Below are 21,764 nucleotides of genomic sequence, written 5' to 3'. Positions count from 1 at the left end.
ATGGGTCTTGTACTCGAAACCATTGCCAACTTGGACTTTTGCTAAGACATTTGACTCTGAAATTAAGTGGTTTCCTTCTGCCATGGAGATTGCCAAAAGACATTGAGAAAAGTTTGTCCTAAAACTACTGCTTTTTACACAGTTTTACTAGTTTTCGTACAAAGCAAATTTAGACTAACTCTGGAGAGAGGAGGCCCTCTGTTGACCATTGGAGGCCCATGGAGATGACATAGTGACACCCCAGCTGGATTTGGGACTCCTGAGGATGATTTGAGGGACACTCCTCAAATGATTGATGATTTGGCACACAAACACATTTTCAGCCTCCATCTCATCATGACATGACGTTCGGAGCCCAAAAATGGCATGACAACAACATTTTTTAGGCTTGTGGCTCACATGTGTGTGCATTTATGGCATGTTTTATCATTGAGCTAGTGGGTTGGCTTATAACCCAAGGTTTACTCATTTTCAAACTTGTTTTAGGGGCTTCTTAGACTAATATTAGTTGAGGTAGACCTCATATAAATAGAGGTGACCTCACATTTGATTCTCATCATCACTTGTGGAGTATTTCAACCTCCTTATAGGGTTTCGGCCTAGCTGTTGTAGTTTGTATTCTTGTGGAAATTGTTGAAATTTCTAAGTTTACTTAGTTTAGAAACCCTTCATGCACTTTTTTTGATTTATTCCTACCTACTTGTTATTTTTCTTTAACAAGTTATTTACAAAGTCTTCTCTTATACTTTTCCTGTTGATGAATCAACGGCCGAGATTAAATCCCTAATCAACGACTAAGATTAAAACAGACTTGATACTCGTCTCTTAGAAGCTTCTCATCCTTATCTTTATTGATACCAATTAATATTTTTATTTTCCTAAGTTTAGACTTAGGAACCCATTAAAAATATTAATTATTTTCATAACTCCTCATCCGAATGGAATTTCTCAAAACGATTTCTGGGTCTTGGAGATCCCATGTGCCTTAGCCTCTTCTCCAAATTTCAAAGCTAGAGCACATCCGATGCTACCACAAATCAACACTCCCTCCTAGCAAGGAATGCGCTTTAGTAATGCTCCATCACTGAAACATCACATTGATCCTCCGCACCGGTACCTGTGTTGATGCTTGGCCTGCTGCCTTCCATCATCTGCACTGCTGCTTCCTTTACTGTTGCCCATGACACTATCACTGCCACTGCTACATCTATACTGCAACTCCATCTCAATCTACTTCCCATGTTGCCCCTAGCACTGCCACTGCTCACTATTGCACTACCACTGCTACATCTATACTGCAACTCCCTCTCAATCTACTGCCCATGCTACCCCTAGCATTGCCACTGCTCACTGCTGCACTGCAACTTCTAATACTTATCCATTATTGAAATGGATTCTTTACCATCCCTATCTTCTCCTTGAAATGAACAAACTTTGTTCTTCCTAGAGCCTTGGTGAGGATGTCTGCCACCTGTTCTCCTGTAGGAGCGTACCTCAACTGCATTGCCCCTCGTTGGACACAGTCTCTGACAAAGTGACACTTGATATCAATGTGCCTCGATTGATCATGAAATACTGGATTCTCAGAGAGCTCGATGCAACTCTGATTATCACACATGATCCTAGTCGCTTCCATACTTCTCCTGAATAGATTCACAAGCAATTTCCTAAGCCATATGGCTTCACACGAAGTTGTGCTAGCTGCCATATATTCTGCTTCAGCTGAGCTCAGAGCCACGAATTTCTGCTTCCTACTGCACTAGGTCATTCCTAATCCAATGTTGAAACAATACCCAATTGTACTTTTCCGATCTACTGAACTTCCAACCCAATCTGCATAAGTGAACCCACTTAGCCTAATATCATTGCCTCTGGTGTACAATAGTCCATGCTCGACGTCTCCTTGTATATACCTAAGAACATGTTTGGCTGCTACCCAGTGCGTCCTTTTAGGTTCTACCATGAACTAGCTGAGGGTGTTGACAATGTAACAAATGTCTGGCCTAGTATTGACCAGATACATCAAGGACCCTGAGTTGCCTGTACAAGGTGGGATCAACATTTTTATCTTTTGATGCATCAATCTTCTTCCAATTGGTGATCATTGGAGTAGCCATAGGTCTACAGTCCTACATCCTGAATCTCTTCAGGATTTCTATAGCATATCTCCCTTGTCCTAGGAAGATTTCACCCTTCTGTTGCCAAATTTCCAACCCCAGAAAATAATGCATCTGCCCGAAATCCTTCATGTCGAATTCTGTGGCTAGGTTCTTCTTGCAGTCTATGATGAGCCTAGATGATCCTGTCAGGAAGAGATCATCCACATATAACACAAGGATTAGAGGCTCATTCTCTACAACTAGATGGTAGAGATTAGGGTCTGTGTCACTCTTGACGAATTCCATCTTCTGCAAGTAGCCATCAATTCGACCGTACCATGTCCTAGGTGCCTATTTCAGCCCATACAAGATTTCTTTAATCTGCATACATAATATTTCTTCTCATGTGCCTCAAAACCTTCTGGTTGTTCAATGTATACTTCCTCTTCTATTACCCCGTTCAAGAATTTCATCTTGACATTCGTTTGATGGATCCCCCACCCCATCTGCGCTGCAAGAGATATCACGGTCCTAATAGAAGTATCCCTGGCTACTGTGGTGAAGGTTTCTTCATAGTCTATCCCTTCCTTCTGAGCATACCCTTTGCCACAAACCTGGCTTTGTATTTCTCCACACTGTCATCTGCAGCATATTTGACCTTGTAGATCCATCTCGAACCTACCACTAATATGTCCTGAGGCCTAGGCACCACTTCCCAGACATCATTGACCATTATAGAGTTGTATTCTTCCACCATAGCATCTATCCATACTTGATGTTGAACGGCCTCCTAAAAACTAGAAGGTTCCCCAACCTGAGCTACTAAGGCCTGCTATCTGTTTGGCTGTCTTCACTCCCTTTTACTATTCCTGGGTGCACCAATGAAGTCTTCTGCATCCCATAGAATCTGTTGGAGTTCCTGACTCGTTCTTCCACTAGTAGTAGTTACATCTATCAACTCCTCTTCTTCCTGAGATTCCTCTTTTTCTGAAGCGTTGTCTTTAGGAAGATTTATGGTACCAGTTTCTGCTGATTTAAGTGGTCTGACCAATGGCTCGTCTTCCGAATGCTCCTTGTAAGGCATTTCTCGGGATTTTCTGATATCTCTATCCTCCTGAACTTTACATCCCACCAAACTACTACCTTCCTACTCCCTAAAAGATACACTATGTATTCCTTAGCATTCTCGCTATATCCCACAAGATATCCTTTCTCAGCAGTTTGATCTAATTTCTTTCTCTTCTTTTCAGGTATACGGCAATATGCTAAAGTCCCAAATATCCTGAAATGACTGACTTCAGGTGTCTTCCCAGTGAAGACCTTCTCCGAAGTGATTTTTCCCAATGCCCTATGAGGAGTCCTATTTTGGACATAAACTTTCGTGCTGCATGCTTCTGCCCACAGGAATTTAGGAATATCCTGATCATACAACATTGCCCTAGATGCTTCCACAATAGTCCTGTTTTTCCTGTCTGCTACTCCATTCTGCTCCGGATTGTAGCGGGTTGTCCACTCTCTTCTGATACCTTCCTTAGCGCAAAAATCGGTGAAGTCCTTGTCAACATACTCTCCACCATTGTCCAAGCGCAACAATTTTATCTTCTTTCCTGTCAGATTCTCCACTAGAGCCTTGAACTCTTTGAATCAACCGAAAACCTTATCCTTGGTTTTCAGAAAGTATATCCAAGTCTTCCTGGAATGGTCATCGATGAAGGTGACGAAGTACTCGGCACCACTAAGAGCTTTTGTGAACATCGGTCCGCAGATGTCTAAGTGTACCAGTCCTAGCACACTCTTCGCCCTATTGTTACTTCTATAAAACGCAGCTTTGGCATACTTGCCTAGAGCGCACCCTCTGCATACATCATCCCGTTCAGTACTGAGTTCTGGAACTCCTGATACTGTTTTCCTAAGAATTCTCAGAGCCCCATGGTGCAAGTGTCCCATCCTCCTATGCCATAGCTCATTCAAGTCTTTGTCTCCATTACTGCCTATTAGTGCCATTGGTGATTCTAGTTGTAGCCTGTACAACCTATTACTTCTGATTCCAATCTGAGCCTTCTTTCTCCAACTTAGGTGTTTAACATACACTTTCTCCTTAATGAAGAAAACATCATAGCCCTTGTTTTGAAGTTGAGATACGGAAAGTAAGTTCATCCCCAATCCCAGCACATGCAGCACATTGGTTGCCTGAAGTCGCTCTCCTACTTCGGTTTGAAAAACTATGGTACCTCTTCCTACTCGAGTACACTTCGCCTTATTCCCCATGGTGATCAGAAAATCCATTCTTTCTTCCTGATAATTTGAAAAACATTCTCGGACTCCTGTCATATGCAAGGAAGCTCCACTATCTATGTACCAAACCTCCGAGGAGGCAGACCTTGCAAGGCAAGCGACTTCTTCTTCCAATCTAGAAGCTAACATCGAAAATGCGTCCCTTGTACATCATTCTGAAAATCTGTGCGAGTCTCTTTGAGTGGATGCCTTTGCATCATGCTCTTGACCCATAATCGATTTTCCTTCCCTATTGTCAGATCTCTGCTCTGATACCATGTGAAAAGTTCTAAACTGAAATTCTATCACTGCAGCAACTGATTTATTTCACCTACTTATTATTCCTAATAAGTTATTTACGTAATTCCTTCAGCAAATATTAAAATAAATTCTACTGCAGTTATCACGCAATTACCTAGAGAAAAAAATATATGCATACGAATCAATCACATCAACACAATTATTTTTGGACAAAATTCCCCGAAAAAACCCAATGCGGGAAAACCAGTGCAGCAGATGAGGTCATTATTAATCTTCAGTAGTAATTGCTTTTACAAGGAATGATTTTTATAGAGAACTAAAGAAAACACCTGAGACTTTCCCTCTGAGACTATCTGACACTTTGGAGACCCTGCTCCCACTTCTACGTCATCCCTGCGTCACTCTAATTGACCTAGCGTGGTTGTGAGTGGCTTTGCATCCCTCTGCATCAGCCTGCGTAGGCCCTGTGTCTCTCTTTCTGCATTGTCTTCCACTGCCCCTGCGTCACCTCCTCCTCGATCTTTGCTTACCGCTGAAGCCCTCCTCTTCCTCCACCCTGCAACTTCCTCTGAAATCGATCTCCTCTTCCTTGAGAATTGAATTTCCTTGAGATATTGAGTATCTACATGTGTATCTCCAAATGACCCTCAAGTCTTCTCTTCTACTTTTCCTGTTGATGAATCAACGGCCAAGATTAAATCCCTAATCAACGGCTAAGATTAAAACAAACTTGATCCTCGTCTCTTAGAAGCTTCTCATCCTTATCTTTATTAATACCCATTAATATTTTTATTTTCCTAAGTTTAGACTTAGGAAGCCATTAAAAATACTAATTATTTTAATAACTCCTCATCTAGATGGAATTTCTCAAAACGATTTCTAGGTCTTGGAGATCTCATGTGCCTTAGCCTCTCCTCCAAATTTCAAGGCTAGAGCACATCCGATGCTACCATAAATCAACACTTCGGTAGACCTTGATCATGGAGCATGGCACAAGTGGCTTCCATAATTGTTCAATTTTTCCTTTCAGCAACTCCATTTTGCTCAGGAGTGTATGGAACAGTTGTCTCCCTCTTAATTCCAGCCTCTCTGCAAAAGTCATTGAATTCATTTGATTCATATTTTGTTCCATTATCAGTCATCAATATTTTGATCTTCTTCCCTGTTTGATTCTTTACCAAGGCTTTGAAAGAATGGAACCATTTGAACACTTCATCCTTCTTCTTCAAGAAATATATCCATGTTTTGCGAGAAAAGTCATCCACAAAAATTGCATAGTATAAGTATCCTCCCAATGATGTTACGAGCAACACACCAAATAGGTCATAATGGACCGATTGAAGAATATCGGTAGCTTGGCTTTTACCTGAAGGGAATGGTCCCCTTGTAAGTTTCTCAGCTACACAACCCTAGCAAACTCCTTCATGATTCATGTTGAACTCGGGCATACCTATTACCATCTTCCTTACCCCAGGTAAGACTTTGTAATGAAGGTGGGAAAATCTTTGGTGCCATAATTCAGATTGAAGAGAAGTATCGCAAGTCAAGGCTCTCAAAGGACTTCCTCCAACTTGATAGAGACCAACCACCCTAAATCCAAGTGTGAATGCATCATTAGGGTTTCTTTACTAAATAAGTATTTTTCCATCAATGAATGCTACCTTGAAGACTTTATCTTCCATCGCAAAAATAGATACTAGTTTCTTCTTCAAATCAGGCACATACAATACTTCTTGTAGATGAATGATTTGACCTTGATTTAAGTGAAGGGTGATGGTATCTATCCCTTTTACGAGGTAGGTAGCAGTATCTCCAAGTATGATCTCCAAATTAGTCTTCTTTTCAATCAAATTTGAGAGGGCCTCTTTGTACCCAGTGAAATGCCTTGAGGCTCCACTATCACAACCAATGATCCAAAGTATCCAAAGGAGAGGCAGTAGATAGAGCGGAAATAAGATAAAACTCCTTTTGTTTTTCTACAACAATACTTTCCTCATACCTAGAATTTCTCAATCTTTGGGGAGGTCGACCATTTCCATATCGACTAGTGGGAGCATTCCTCTTTCCTTTATTGTTGAACCTGTTGTTTCTTTGATTGTCATTGCCTTTGAAATTGTTGTTGTTGTCGTCATCCCTTGGAGAATTCTTCTTGTGAGGACACCCTATATATATGTAACATTTCATATAAAACATATGTATATATATAGATGTAATCTATATATATATATATACACATCTATATATTGAAATCCATTAGAGATGAATATCGAGTTTTTTTCAAAAAGCAGAAGGGAAAAAAACAGGTCAAAATCTTTGTCTTTTTCCTTGAGAAAAAGTGCAGGATTGGATGGACCAGATGAATTTGGAGATAATCAAAGGCTCGCCTATCATTCCTTTTGCGCCGCATAAAAGCTAAGCACATTTGTTCTGTCTGTTTTTGTTTTTAGTTGCAGGATAAAAAGTCCACATTCTTAACAGACAGTTCGCATGTAGTCGTTGAGTGAAAGTTGGCATCACCATCCGCTCTCCACTCTGTCGTCTATTTAAAGCACAACTTCGTTAGATTAAACCTTATGTATATATGTATAGATATGTATATGCGTATATACATATGTATACATATATACATAAATACATACCCTTTTAGTCAATATATTTACAAAATAGAACATAATTATGCTAAAGCATATTCACATTAGTAAGAACCATGTACTGAGCGAGACTCTCCTTGTTGGGTTTACCCACCCTAGAGATAGGACATGTGGGTCTTTCCTGTTAATTTTCTAGTGCAATCAAAACTAGTACAATTTTTTCAAGCTGATAACTACTTCCAATGATACAGTTAGACTTCTTATTAGTGGAGCACTTATTCCCTTCTATTAGTGGAGCGCTTAGCGGCCTTTGTGTTAGCTTCCCGCTTGCCTGAAATAACTGCCTACTTGTTTGAATGAAGTTACCTGCCCAGAATTTTCAAGTTTTTGGGGACTCTCAAATGGTTATAAAATGGATGGCAGATAAGATTAGAAAGTCAAAGTTGTTTTTAAATCCTATCTTCAAGGAAGTGAAGAATTCTCCTCGCATTTACGGTATAATCACAGCTCATTTATGCATGTTTCAGACAGCTTAATTTGGAAGTGGACAATCTCAAAGGAAGGCCTCCTACTAATTGATGGTTTATGTTCATGGAAATAGTATAAGGATGGCACTATATTGCAGGAAATATCAACTCCTATCCTTGATTCAGAGGTAATTCTCACAGTTTCTGACGATGACCTTCAGCTGTTTTCTGTTTTTCTTATTCACTCTTGAAGTCGAGAGAACTGAATTGGGCTGGGCATTAAAAGGATATTCATTTAGGATGTATAATGTGAACCAGTGGGGACAAATACCTGAAAGGGTATGCACAGTTTAGATGCTTTTCTGATCAGATAAGTACTCAGACCTTCTAGAAGATATTTTTGACAATTAGGGATATTCATTTTTGTAGCAGAATATATAGGCACGGTATGTGCTCAATGAGATACCTACAGGATCCTTTTGGATACTTTTGCAATGCTATCAGCATCTATAGAATGCAATTCCTTTTCTTAATGAATAGAATTACGATCCTTTTTCCTTGGGAGAAGAAGAGACATTCCAATTGTTACTTAACACGTAGCTAACTTCTAATACTAGAAACATACAATTTTGATTAATGGATTAGGCCCCAAGCTTATTTGCCAAGGAAAGAAACGGATAGTGCTTATAAATTTTATTGTAAGATATAACTAGATAATTCCATTATATTATATGTCAAAACCTACTTTGTTAGTACTTTCACACAATCCAATCATCAGATGCTTGATGAGCCTATTAAGAGCGAGGGAAAGAACTTCAATAACATTTGTGCATAGGATAAACCCATTAAATAATATGACAAGAAATTTTAGGTGCATAACTCTAGATGTCCTCTTGAGAAACTTTGTTTCAAGCCAATCTTACAGCTTACAAATCCTAGTGATTAGGCATTGTGACGTGGCTCTATATTTACAAAGATGTTAGGTCCATTTTTATCCAACAACGATTGTATATGTACAATATGTAAAATGATGAATCTAGTTGCCTATTGTATTTCTTAGCGGTTTCACTTCTGTTGAACTAGTTGCTTAACAAAAGAAAAAAAAGAAGTACAACATTTGTAAAGGGTTTAAAAAGAATATTTTTTTACTTGTCAAAAAACTCAATTTTTGAAAAAATCTATTGCATATCAGCTAGCACAAAAGGCCACGTACAATTGCTTAAATAATATATTAGTTTTGTAATCTAGCCCATTCTCAAACTAAAATTTTTTCTATAGAATCATCATATTAAAAAGAGGCATTAGAAGAATTGACGTACTCGAACATGCCATCTCTTGTCATCAGAATCATTCGAGACACCCGAGTTTGAAGAAGGAAGAGCATAAGCAGTCAATCCAAATGTTGCACTTACAGGTTTGTGATCACTGTACAAAATAAGATAGTCGATAGAAAGCAAAGGAATCGCTTCAATGCATTTTACATTTATGACTTTGTGTTACACACTGAATCGTCATCTACTTCTAAACGAAAGAAAATAAATACTAACTCTATATCTTCCATAGAGCATAAACAGTGTATGATCAAACTATGTTGTGATTAGACACATATTATGAGGTCGGCATTTCTCCAATAAACTAGAAACATTGCCCTATATTCAATATTGTCTAATATGTACCCAATGCAAGCTATGATTTACTTTTATATAATATTATTACACGATAAAATCAATTAAGGAAAATGACCCTTTGTTAGCAATGACATCATATTGCCTAGCACTCATCTTTGAGACAGATAGATAAGCTAAAAACAATACATGGAAATATATTATAATGGTAGAAATCTATTACCTTGAGGCTTGAACAGCACAAAGTGAATAATATGGCATTTCTAATCTAACAAGGATGGTAACATTATACAACACAATTCTACTTACTTTGTTTTACCATAAGAAAACAAGAGACAATCAACAACAATATGTCACGCCATTGCCCATTATCACATTCCCAAGATAAATAGGAAGGAGAAAGAAAAATTTATGAATACAAATCACTGTGGATCAATACTCAAAATAAGGTCTGTTGTGGCTGAAGAAGGGAGTGGGTTTATAAATACCCAACACTATAATTTCAAATGTGCCCATAAATATCCAGATCACTAGAATGTCAGTTCTGGCTGAAAATGAGAGTGGGTGTATAAATACCAAATTTAATATAAGGTGTTATTGACCAATCTAACAATCTCATCAAGGTCCTTCGAGATGCTAAAGCGGCACTAGACAAGACAATTACCCACTATCACATTTGCAAACATCCCCACTCTTTAAGCTCAACCTCTTTGAAAAGATATGGGAGACTTCTACTGTAAGCAAATGACCTTGTCCAGCAGATCAGCGGACTAGACCAATGCCTGATTTGTGCAACTAGGGTAAACAAAAAGCTAAATTATGAGTGATTGTATTGATCTATAAATCTAATATAACAAATAAATTAACACAAATCAGCAAATTAAGGTTCACTCTAGCTTGAAGAGAATTTATTTAAATAATAATAATGGAAAGTAAATATTGCCTTTACCAAATAGATATTGTAAATTGTGAAAGTACTTCAAGTAGAGGACTGAAATTTGTTTAAGTTCTTGGTACGTTCCGAAAGTCTTCTGCACGAAGTTGGTGTCTTAGCATGAAGGAGATGGTTGATTGCCTCTTTAGGTGCTCACTTGCTGGAGTAAGTGATTTATGACTTCTTTCCTAAGTCTAACTTAGGATGAGTACAATATTTAAAGTCAATTAATTATTGTGGACTATTAATCCAAAGTACTAAGGATAAGTATCAAAATTATTTAGGTGACTTAATATAATCTCAACCATTGATCTCAAGTGAAGCAAGATCTAATCTTGACCATCAATCACTCACGATATTAGGGTTAGGGATTTGGCACAATGCAGTATTAAAATAAGCCTAAGGGGGTGAAGACGCACAAGTGAAAGAAACAATTTTCTCTAGAGCAACGGGCTCAACTAGACTAAAAAGAGGGGAGGAAGAGTGCAGGGAAATTTTGGGAGTATTTCCAAGAGGCTAAGTTTAGAAAATCAAGAGGCCAAGTAGCTAAAGCATAGAGGCCAACTTGTGGAGAGGTTGATTTATCCAATGGGTCATTTTTTCCTTGAGTGTGCACAAGTCGTACAAGGAGGAAAGGAGAGGGCCAATTTGGTGGTGCAAGGGGCCCAATTTCTCCATGGCCAAATTCTTCAGAACATTCATTTTATGGTAGGTCGAATTCCTTGGGAAGAGGTTTCTAGTAGGGGCCGAGTTACAAGTCTTGTTGCTGCTCAAACTAGCAGGGGTTGTACGAGGCGTTCCTATAGATAAACTAGTAGGTCAAGAGGCAACAATGGAGCAATAGCCCACTGTCACCTCAGTTAAAGCTCCCTGCTATTTATGGACTTTCACCGATGGGAGGAGTCCTAGTACTAAGGAAATCACTAGAAGAAATGTATCAATAGGGTAAGGGTAGTGATTTCAAATCCTATTCAAAGGAGGGTCTCTAATGATAGGGATTTTTTGCTTTGGAAGCAAGATGGATGGCTCTCCAAGAAGAGCTAGAAGGAAACTTGGACCTAGCTTTGAGGAATATGTCATGATATGTAGTGCCCTAAGCCAAAGAATCCTAGAAGAATAGGGTCTTAAAGCAATCCTTGTGAAATTGCAGTGACGAGGTTGCAAGACCACAAAAAAGCCCTAGTGGACCCACACAAGGTCAAGGGTTTGGGGTAAGACTTCAAAGTTCAAATAGATAGACTTGACCAAGTGAGGGAGGAGAAAAGGATCAAAGAGGTAATATTTCACTTGAAATCTGGATGCAATGATCCTTAATGAAACCACTAATGAAAGGAAACATAGGGAAGAAATGTTCTTCGAGCTAGGGCTTGAGATAACTTGAAATTCCACTGTCGAAATAGCTTCAAAATTGGAAGACTACTCAAGGGCACATCAGCGCAATTGTTGACCAAGTTTCATGAATTTTGGATGGATTTAATTAATTTCGTGTTATGCCCTAGGAGACCTACTAAGTTAGGGTTTAGAAAAGGAGGAGATGAGGTGAAAGATATCTTCATTTTGAAGATCACCTAGGACTAGACCAGTGCCTAGCCTATTGGGAGAATGGATTCAATGCAATCCAATGTTTAGAGATGTCTTATACCCAATCAAGGAGTCTCCTAGCAACTTCACATGGCCCTAGAGGCAACAACTAGGTCACTAGGAAAGTTTATACTCCTTTGATGTTGCAATTGATGACTTATCAAGGTAACAATGAACAATCATATACCCCTAGGACATTTATTCACCATACTTTTGCATGAAACATATGTAAAACCCTCACAAAGACAAGTTCAACAAATTCACATTTCATTAAGGCAGCTACACCAACTTCATGAGTGAAAATATTCATACATTGCACAAGTGACAAGACATGAGAAATAAACCATGAAAATGACACTTACAAGTATAGCAAAAATCCTCCAATCATCAATAGACAAGAAAATCGAAGCTCTAAGATAAAAGATAAGCTCTTCCAAACATCGAAATGCATCAATAATCCAATTCGTCCATCAATATGGCTAGCAAAATTCTCAAGAAGATATAAAAGTCCAAATCCAAGTGGTGATCAAATGAAATGATCATCACATCAACCAGGTCAATTCCGAGTCAAACTAGCCTAGTTTTAAAACTATGGCTGGGAGTCATGGAAGGACCCTCCCATGAGGATCATGCTTGAGTTGGACATTGAGCTCAGGGAGCTTCCGGGGGGCTTCGGGTACTTCTTGGAGATATGAGCGACCATAGAGTGAGTGGTTCACCTTCCCCTATAGGTGCGTTATGTACAGAGTGAGTGGTTCACCTTCCCCTGTGATACCCCATGATGGTTGACATGTGTCTAGGGTGAGTGGTTCACCTTCCCCTACGATTAATGAGACATGTGAGTAGGGTGAGTGGTTCACCTTCCCCTACAATTCATGATATATGCATAGGATGAGTGGTTCACCTTCTCCTATGGCATATGAGCAGGATGAGTGGTTCACCTTCTCCTGCGGATACCCCAGTGAGAGATGCATATAGGCATCTGTTGTTTGTCACATGTGGACATGTCGGTGGGACGTGGTTCATCCTTTCCCCACATGTAGGATGCTCATTCCCTACGATCAATGGTTGACATGTCGGTGGGACGTGGTTCATCCTTTCCCCACATGTAGGATCCTTCCTACAATTGTTGGTTGGCATGCATGTAGGACGTGGTTCATCCTTTCCCTACTATCGGTGGTTTGCATGCGCGTAGGATGTGGTTTATCCTTTCCCTACGATGGTTGTGACATGTGACTGTAGGATGTGGTTTCTCCTTTCCCTACATGTGGTTGTGAGTAGGATGTGATTTATTCCTTCCCTGTTGTTGCCCCAGCATCATCCTACCCATGCAGTTTAGGACACATGGGAAGTACCTCTCATCTGGCCAATGAATTCGGAAAAGTGGTTTGGGACCATAGCACTACTGATGGATGCATCGTGTACTATCGTACTCCCTATGTATAGGATGCATGATGTTCAACAACTTGATCTGGGATCATGTCTGATTGGGGTTCTACCCCTGGAATCACTTTTCTTAGTGGAGAGTGGCAAGGTCTTGTGACTCACTCTCGATCAATTCTTCTTCATTATTACATTGGTGTTCAGCAAAGTAGAGATGAGATGCGGAGATGATATATGATGACAAGATGGAATGATGATGGATGGATTGGCAAGTGGAATTCTCCCTAGTTGAGAGGGAGTGTTAAAATTGACAACTAGGGCCAAATTCCACTTTGGGCAACTTATTAGATAAATATAATTATTTCATTAAATTCCTCTTTTCAAGAGGACCAAAATCGACCTAAACATCACTAAATTTGGAAAAGGAGAAATATGTTTTTGAAATGAAGCCCACATATGTGCAAATTATCAAGGTCGGCTTGGGGTTATTCAGACATGTGACTCCCCTCTCCATCTTATATAAATAAAGGTGTCCTCCATCCTCCAAAGACACGTTCAAGTACTCGTTGCATAGAAAGTTTTATGTCTGAGGCAGCCGACTTATTGCAGGAGGTCAAAGGGGAGTTTGTTTTGGGTTTTTCTTCTCCAACAGGGCCAAGATACTTTAGATCAACAACCGTAGGCTTTGACGAAATTTTGTGAAGTTTGTGTGGGTAATTTTGTCCTTATAGGCTCGATTTCAAGAACAAAATGTCAAGTTGGTGGACGATTTGAGGAAGATATTCTCCCCTTGGTTGACCGCACTTCAGCTCTATAGCTCCAGGAAGGGCCGCAGGTCTTCCCTATCATAGTCAAGGGAGCCGAGAGGCTTAACATGAGTTCAGTCCAGCCCTAAGGGCCAGCGGAGGCCTGCGTCTAACATGCCAGAGAAAGGCGCAACTAAAAGGAGGGTTTTTGGATCAATTGAATGCAACAACAATGGATTGTAAGCAGCCCTGACCAAACCTTAATTGACTAATGTTGACAGAATGTTGGTATTGCAGTTCTGGGTCATCCACTTGTTCAAGGGCAGTGATATGATCTCCAAATTGGCAAGCTATATTATTGTACTCCCCCTCTCTCTCTGTTCAACATTCAATATTAATAATAAGATGAATTGATGAATGGTTTTTCCATGGCTTGTGCCATATCCTTGTGTTTTCTTGTCTTTTGCATCTATCATTTATGTTCTTTCTTCAGTTACTGTCAATGTGATAATGTTTTGTGTGATTGCTAATGGAAATGGAATGAATTGAAAATCGAGATAATATGGATCTCTGAAGTAACTATCCTAAGCAAAGAACATGTTAGCCTAAAATTAGCACCATTCCACTGAATAATTGCCTTGCATGACATTGTTGAGTATGCCCCAGCACCCCACCTTAAAAATGTTGCCTGCAAACCATCAATGTCTTAAGCCTTACCACTTGCTAAATTTTTTATACCTCGCTTGACCTCCTCCACTGAGAATAACTCGGTTGTAGTGTTGATTATGGGGGGGTTACTTTTCTCCTGATCTTTCTCATAGAGAAGCTTCACATAATCTAACCACTGTGCAACTAATATATTATTATCTGTTTTCTTTGTCTTTTGATGTAGCTCCTACCAAAAACTTATGGAGTTGTACTTTCCCAAAGCAATTAATGCATTCCTTCTAGCAGCCATGTAATTTTCTTTTTCAATTTTAATCAAATTTTTATACTTCTTCAGCGTTTCACTATTTGTCTCCTTAAGTGACCTTTTGGCATCCTTGCACTCTTCATCATACCAAGGATTAGTTGGAAAAGTGTTTGAGACCTTCTTCTTAGGTCGAGATCTTTTGCACACCTCTAAGGCTTTGTGGATTAGAGGGATCAACATACTACTACAAAAGCACTCTGTTCCTGCACTATCTTCTTTGACATCTGTGTTGTTTTTTGTCACTTGAAAGTGTTGTTCCAAAGCAACAACAAAGAGCTCTTGATTTTCTTGGTTCATGAGGATTCTTCCACTTGCATGCGCTTTCTTTTGAAACTGTTGGATTTGCACTTCCTGTAGCCCACTTGTGTGCATGCCCAACTTAATAGAGAGAGGAAAATGGTTTGAATTCATCTCAATAGAACAAACCCCAATCCTAAAATCCGACAAATTACAGATAAAGCTGTGGGAGAATATCACATAGTCCACCACACTTTGACCATTGTAAGTTTTACACGTGATGCCCCCAGAACTTGGCCAAGCTTTCATTCCATTGCTATGTTGCGGGGGAGCGCCCCCCCCCCCCTCGATCCCGCTCCCAATCCGCGCTCCGCGCGGGTGCGACTCGGGAGCGGGTTAGGAGCGCGCTCCCGAAAAGGGAGCGATTTCGGGAGCGCGCTCCCTAAAAAAATTTTCGCTCCCTGCCTTTTCGGGAGCGTTTTGCCTTTTTTGCAATTTTTTTTTTGGTAGTGACATTCGAAATGCATTTTTTTTTTTAAAGAAACAAATAATTTTTGAGTGGGCATCAAGTCTAGGCCCTAGTATTGACATTTTCCTTAATCTTTATTTTCATCCTTTTACTTAAATTTTTAACATTACCATGACATGACTCAAGATGTTTGAGAGTGGTTTCGGCCTCATTGGATTTCATATGGAGAAAGTAGAATTTTAGATTTCATTCAAAATCCAGCAGACTTATTAGTTTTTCAGGATTTCAGGATTGGGGCATTACAATGTTTCCATTGAATTTTGTCATGTATTAGGGTATGGAACTCGTATTTAATCAAGAGCACCAATCCCTCTATGTACCTTGATGTTAGTGACATTGGTTGTCGAACTCCTCTATCATGACCCTCCTAAAAATGTACGCATCACTCAAACAAAATCTTGACTTGACATGCTATGCTTTTTCTATCTTATGTTAATGCTTAGAGGGTGATATTAATGGCAAAGATCCCAATACAGATACAGAGGTAATGACAAAGATACCTCTGGTTATTAATGCTTAGAGGGTGATATTAATGACAAAGATCCCGATTTTCCAACAAGACTAAAAAATTAGACATTTCTCGTGGTGGCAAGAGGCCCAAGCATAAGAAATAGATAATAGATTTACTTCTCTTTTCTAGTTTCTAGTAGATTTTATAACTATTGACTCTTTCATATTTATTATGATATTTTTTTAAACAATATATGACAATTTAAGTTTGAAGTTGGCAATTATAACTCATTAGTAATGAATTATGAATATAATGCTTCATGAAAGTTGAAAGTTGTTTCATTTCATTTCATTTTATAACATTTCATTTCATGTTACATATTATTTGTTGTAATGGTTACACTTAGCTTACAAGTACAACTTTGGTGATCAATGATGATAAATGTTATATATTGAATTTTGAAAGCTTGAAACTTTAAGATTGATGAATCATGAGACTCAATATGTTGTATGTTACTATGTTACTAACTTGTGGACGTGATTGATGAAGATTATAACTTCTAGATGATTGTTGTTATATGGTTCAATCTATGTTTTTTTTGTTTTTTATATCTAATTCATTATTCTACATGTTTTTGTTGACAAATATGTATCAAAATATAAAAAATATATATATTATATAAAAAGCGCTCGAGATTCGCTCCCAAACCGGGAGCTTCTGAAAATGTCGCTCCCGCTCCCGTTTTCGCTCCCGCTCCCTGCTTTCGCTCCCGCTCCCAAGTAACATTGTTCCATTGCAAATGACCATGTCATATAGGCTACATAAGCCTAACAACTCAATGCCAAAGTGGGACACACTCCCATTCCCATCTTGAGAGGTCCTTTTCCACGCGTGACCCTCATTCTCCTCTAACCAAAGAGAGTTGTTGTCCATATTCTCATCACTTCCCAATTGAATAGTCTAGTTGTTTGTTGTCCTAGCATTAAAGTCACCAATTAACACTATATCTCCTAACACCCTGAAGGCAACAATATCTCTTTTTAAAGCAGCAAAAGGGTCTTCGTTATCTAAATTTGTTTTCTTGTAAAACTTCAATTTTTTGGGGCAAAGTAACATGCATCCAGCTTGAATGTTACTTTGTTGTTAGTTATACTCAACCATATAAATTGCTTATTTGTATCTTATTTTTCCACTTTTACTATTTTGCTCCATGATTCTCTTATTAGAACTATGATCCCTCCATGTCCTTTACCTGTTCTTGTTTCTTCATTCCACATTGAAACTTTATTGAATCCTTCATATTGTGGAACCCTGCAGCCTTCATGCTCATGAGTTTCTAAAGGATAATGATGTATTTCCCTTCTGCTACGGTCCCGAATCTCGGTCCTCTCCTCCACGGAAAACCTCTACAATTCCAACTTACCATGCTTAGATACTCCTGGGAGGCCCCAAATCCTTACTTGTGACTTGCTAAACACTCGCTGAATTGGGCTTTCCCATTTTTCAAACACGCCCACTTTCCTGCTTCTCTTGCTAGTCTCACCTTCTCCCATTCCTTCCTTCATTCTTCCTGTTGGTCCAGTGTCAAGTCATCACCTAGATAAATGTGAGTGCCTCTAATTAGCCCCCTATTTTTTAGGATAGCTATTTTGTCTTTTGTACTTCTTAAAGTAACTCCCACATGTCTATTCCTTATGCTTTTTGATTTCTTACCTATCATATTTTCTTGCTGAATATAACCTATGCATTTCAATTCGTCCTTGAAAAAATCCCTTGTTAAAATATATTTTCTCTCTTTCTCTCCATAGTCCTTCAATCCTTTGATGATGAAATTTGTGGCCTTGTCTTGTCTATCTTTTTATTCTCTTATCTGCCTCTTGATTTGTCTCTCCATGGTTTCATTTTGCTCAACCAACAGTTCCTTTACTATTTGAGCCCAGGATTTAGCCTCTTCTATTTGTTGTCTTAGTTTTTTTTGTTGAGAAATCTAGGGGCAATTAGAGTAGATGATTTCTCTTACTTTGATAACTGCCTATGATGTATTTTTACTTTTCTTGATTTACTTCTACTTTCCTTTATTATAATTAGTGTTCTCTATCATCAAACAACTACCAAAACATAATGAACAATGAGACAATAGGAGACAACATGTAGGTGATCATCCAGGGCCAAAACCTCTCCAACTTGAGAGGAAAACCCACAAGAATTCTTCTTCTTATAGAATCTTCAATTGACGACTTCCAAGACCTAGACCCTTGACCAAAAACTCATCCAAGGCCAAGTCAATCCTTGCCTCAAGTCAAAGTCAACCTCTTCTTGATGTTGTTGGAATCTCTCGTTCGTCCTTAACCCTCAGCCCTACAACCCTAGTCTGAAATTTTCGGCCTTCCTTCCTACAATTCTTGGCCTCCTACATGTGTCAAGATTAGGGCACATTTAGCCCTTCTTTTCCTTCGCTAGACTTGAGTTAGTCTCTTTGTGATTTCGGCTTGCAAGATAGAACTTTTCTTTGCCTTAATTCAGTCTTCTTGAATTCACTGTATTTTTGATTTGTTGCAGTAGAATGTGACCTAGTTTCCTCACACGTGTGGAGAGAAACAACCCAAAAACCAATTCAGAAATTTTGTCCTTGTTCTTCTTCCTTCATCCTTCTTTTCTTCACTTTTTTCTCTTCCTTGTGATCGAACTTCAAGTGTGAGAAGTGTGTGCTTGAATGAGGCCAAGTCCTTCCTTATATAGGCTTCTTGTCCATGATTGTAGGCCGAATTGCAACTGTCTCTAGGCTGACTTGTTCATTGCAATTTGACAAGGTCTTTGAGGGTCCTTTGACTTGACTTTGACTCACATAAATTCTTTTTGCAATATGTAACATGCCCAAATGGGTCTTTGACTTCAATACATAATGACAATGACTCTAATGACTCGTTGACTCAATGACAAACCCTAAGAGCTCACAATGGGAGCTTGACCTAAGAATAAATTTCCTTGAGCATGAAACCCATGCCTCAAGATCAACAATAATAAATTTATTTTTCTCATTACATCAAATATATAAAATCATGATTACGTGTGTCATCATGAAGACCAAACCTAGTTACATATTTCAACACTCCCTCTTAACTAAGGAGGTATTCATAATCCATAAAGGTACTTGGACATTCTCAATCTGGAGAATTCTCAGAAGAAGACTCAGATTGGTAACCCATATGTTTATCATCATATCAACCTGCATTGTCACATAGCAAGGCCTTGACTAACAGATCTGTCTCTCCACAATATCAGAGCACAATGCTGGCGAGACCAATGATTTATAGACACCATCATCATTGTCTCTCAAGGCACATACCCCACCCAGGTGTTCACAAGGTATGTCCTTCTAGGACTATTCGTATCTTGGATTCCTAGTCCTTAAAGAATATCGGTCCTCTTCAACTGCTCTTGTCTTGGGCACCCTACCACATCTCAAAGAGTATTGGATGTCAGATGCTTACCCAATCCTCCATTCTTTCTTCCAAAGTGAGGATAAGAATGATGTGTCTATATCTCCCTCTTAACTAGGGAAGATATACTCATTCATATGAAGGAATGTACCCATTCCTATGAAGGAATGTATCCAAGCTCCCTCTTAACCAAGGACCTGCTTCCAACAGTTTTCTGCTCTAGGTTGACATCATGGTACTGTTTGTTGCTTGTAGATCTCCTCCATTCAATGCCATGAATTTCATCTTTAATATTATGGAGCTTTCATCTTTTGGGACTTCTTTGTAGGGCATCGACCATCCATCACTTTCATTCATGAACCATGTTAGTCATGCCATCCTTCCTTTCATCAGAAAGTGATCTACTAGTCCATATCTGGCCTTTCCTCATACAACTACCTTTTCCACATCATGCTTCTTTTGAGATCTTGCATCTGACACATGAGTACTATTTGTAGGTGACATCCACAACTCTCTTTTGATAGCCCTATATTAGCCCCCATCCAGACGTTCAAAATCCAAAAATGATCATCAAATCAAAATTACCTTTTGTGATGGTCCTTCATCATGACATCTGCTTGTTGTAGCATTAACATCCTGCATACATATTGACACATCTCCAAGATATTCAATTGTCAAGGGTCTTCTTTCTTTCCAGACTTTCCCAAGGTCTTCATATCTTTCCCATGGATATATCATAAGCTAATTCCTTGAATGTTGATTTCCTCTTCTATGTGACCATAGTTAAACCTTTCATGATCTCTTCTTCTAAACATATTGCTCCTAGGAACTTCCATCCATAGTTCCTTCATCTTTATCAACCACCTCATATTCCATATGAGGACATATTATGTTGATTTCATCTAGTGAATATGTGAATCAGCCTCCATGTATCCTTTGAAAGAGATCCCTTATCCTTTGATTATACTCATGAGGTAGAGTATCTTCCCATGGTATCTACAACTATATGATGACATGACTTAATCTATCAATCGTATGCATACATACCTCTTTTCTTCTTTTGGTCATTTAGGCTTCCTTTAGCATCTTCCTTTTCCTTGATCAAGAGTACCTCAACCATCTCGACATGCTGCATTCCTTTGTCATCATACCATCATTCTTTCAAACAGTGAATCCCATCCAAAGTGGAATTCTTAGCGAGACATTTGCTTCTTCCAAGAGATGAATCTTCTAATGAAGATTCTAGTAGAGAACCTTGATTATCCTCATCCTGCAAATGCTTCTTTCTAATGATGTATGATGAGCTCTACGCTAGATGACTCTCTTCCACCCATAAATACTACTTATGATTCAAAGGAGTTTACCAAGAGTTACTTCCTTCTAATGATGACTGCCATAAACTTCTACTTCAGCTATGATGCCATGAGCTCTTGCTTCAATTGTATGTTCTTTGATGCCATCTCCTAAAATGATGCATCCTATCATGTTCCTACCATGATAACTATACTTTACAAGGACTGAAAAGAAATCAATGGAGAATATTATCTCAATCATAGTAGAGATCTTTTACTTCCTCCTCCTTTGATTTCTTCTTTTCAGCTTCTTCCATTTCTTCAGTGATATGGGCTTCTTCCCTTCCTCTTTTGTTGTTGTCCTTCTTGAGTTTGGGACAATCTCTCTTGTAGTGCCCATATTCTTGACAGCCATAGCATTGGACCTTGGCCATATTATTCTTCTTTTTCTAAGGACCAAACTTCCCAAACTTCCCTTTTCCCTTAGCCATGGAAGCAAATGCTTGTGTTTGCTCGTTTGATCCTACATCACTTTTTGCCTTCAGCCTTGTTTCTTCTATTTTGCATGGTGACCAAAGTTCATTGAATCGGGTTGCTTTCTTTTTTCCATAGATGCTTGACGTAAAGTTGCCCCATTCCTCCAATAGTGCATTGAGCACTATGGTGGTCATTTCCTTATCAGACATTATTTCTCCCAATTCTTGTAGTTAATCTCTAATTTCTGACACCCTCATACAGTATGAGGCTTTCCTTCTTCTTTTGATATCTTCATCTTGTAGAATCTTGTCTTAATGAGATCACTTCTCATGCAATGCTTATGGAGAACAATTCTAAAAGTTTGTCATATATTTATTTTGATGTTTCCAACTTTGATACATAGG

General features: G+C 38.9%; 1 protein-coding gene across 7 annotated transcripts in view; it reads right to left on the bottom strand.

Annotated features, from left to right (window-relative positions):
- Positions 1-21,764, bottom strand: part of LOC149237824 (uncharacterized) — a 479,771-nt gene that overhangs the window by 80,073 nt on the left and 377,934 nt on the right. For all 7 annotated transcript variants that reach the window (XM_089372813.1, XM_089372812.1, XM_089372815.1 and 4 more), the window contains one exon: positions 9,012-9,117. In XM_089372813.1, coding sequence (XP_089228939.1) covers positions 9,012-9,117 — 106 coding nt within the window. The remainder of the gene's footprint in view (positions 1-9,011; positions 9,118-21,764) is intronic.

This window comes from Pinus tabuliformis, chromosome 8 (assembly GCF_031772625.1).
Source record: "Pinus tabuliformis cultivar Carrire ecotype Pingquan chromosome 8, CPIR1, whole genome shotgun sequence".
NCBI classification, from domain to species: Eukaryota; Viridiplantae; Streptophyta; class Pinopsida; order Pinales; family Pinaceae; genus Pinus; species Pinus tabuliformis.
This window is presented reverse-complemented; position numbering and strand designations above follow the sequence as displayed.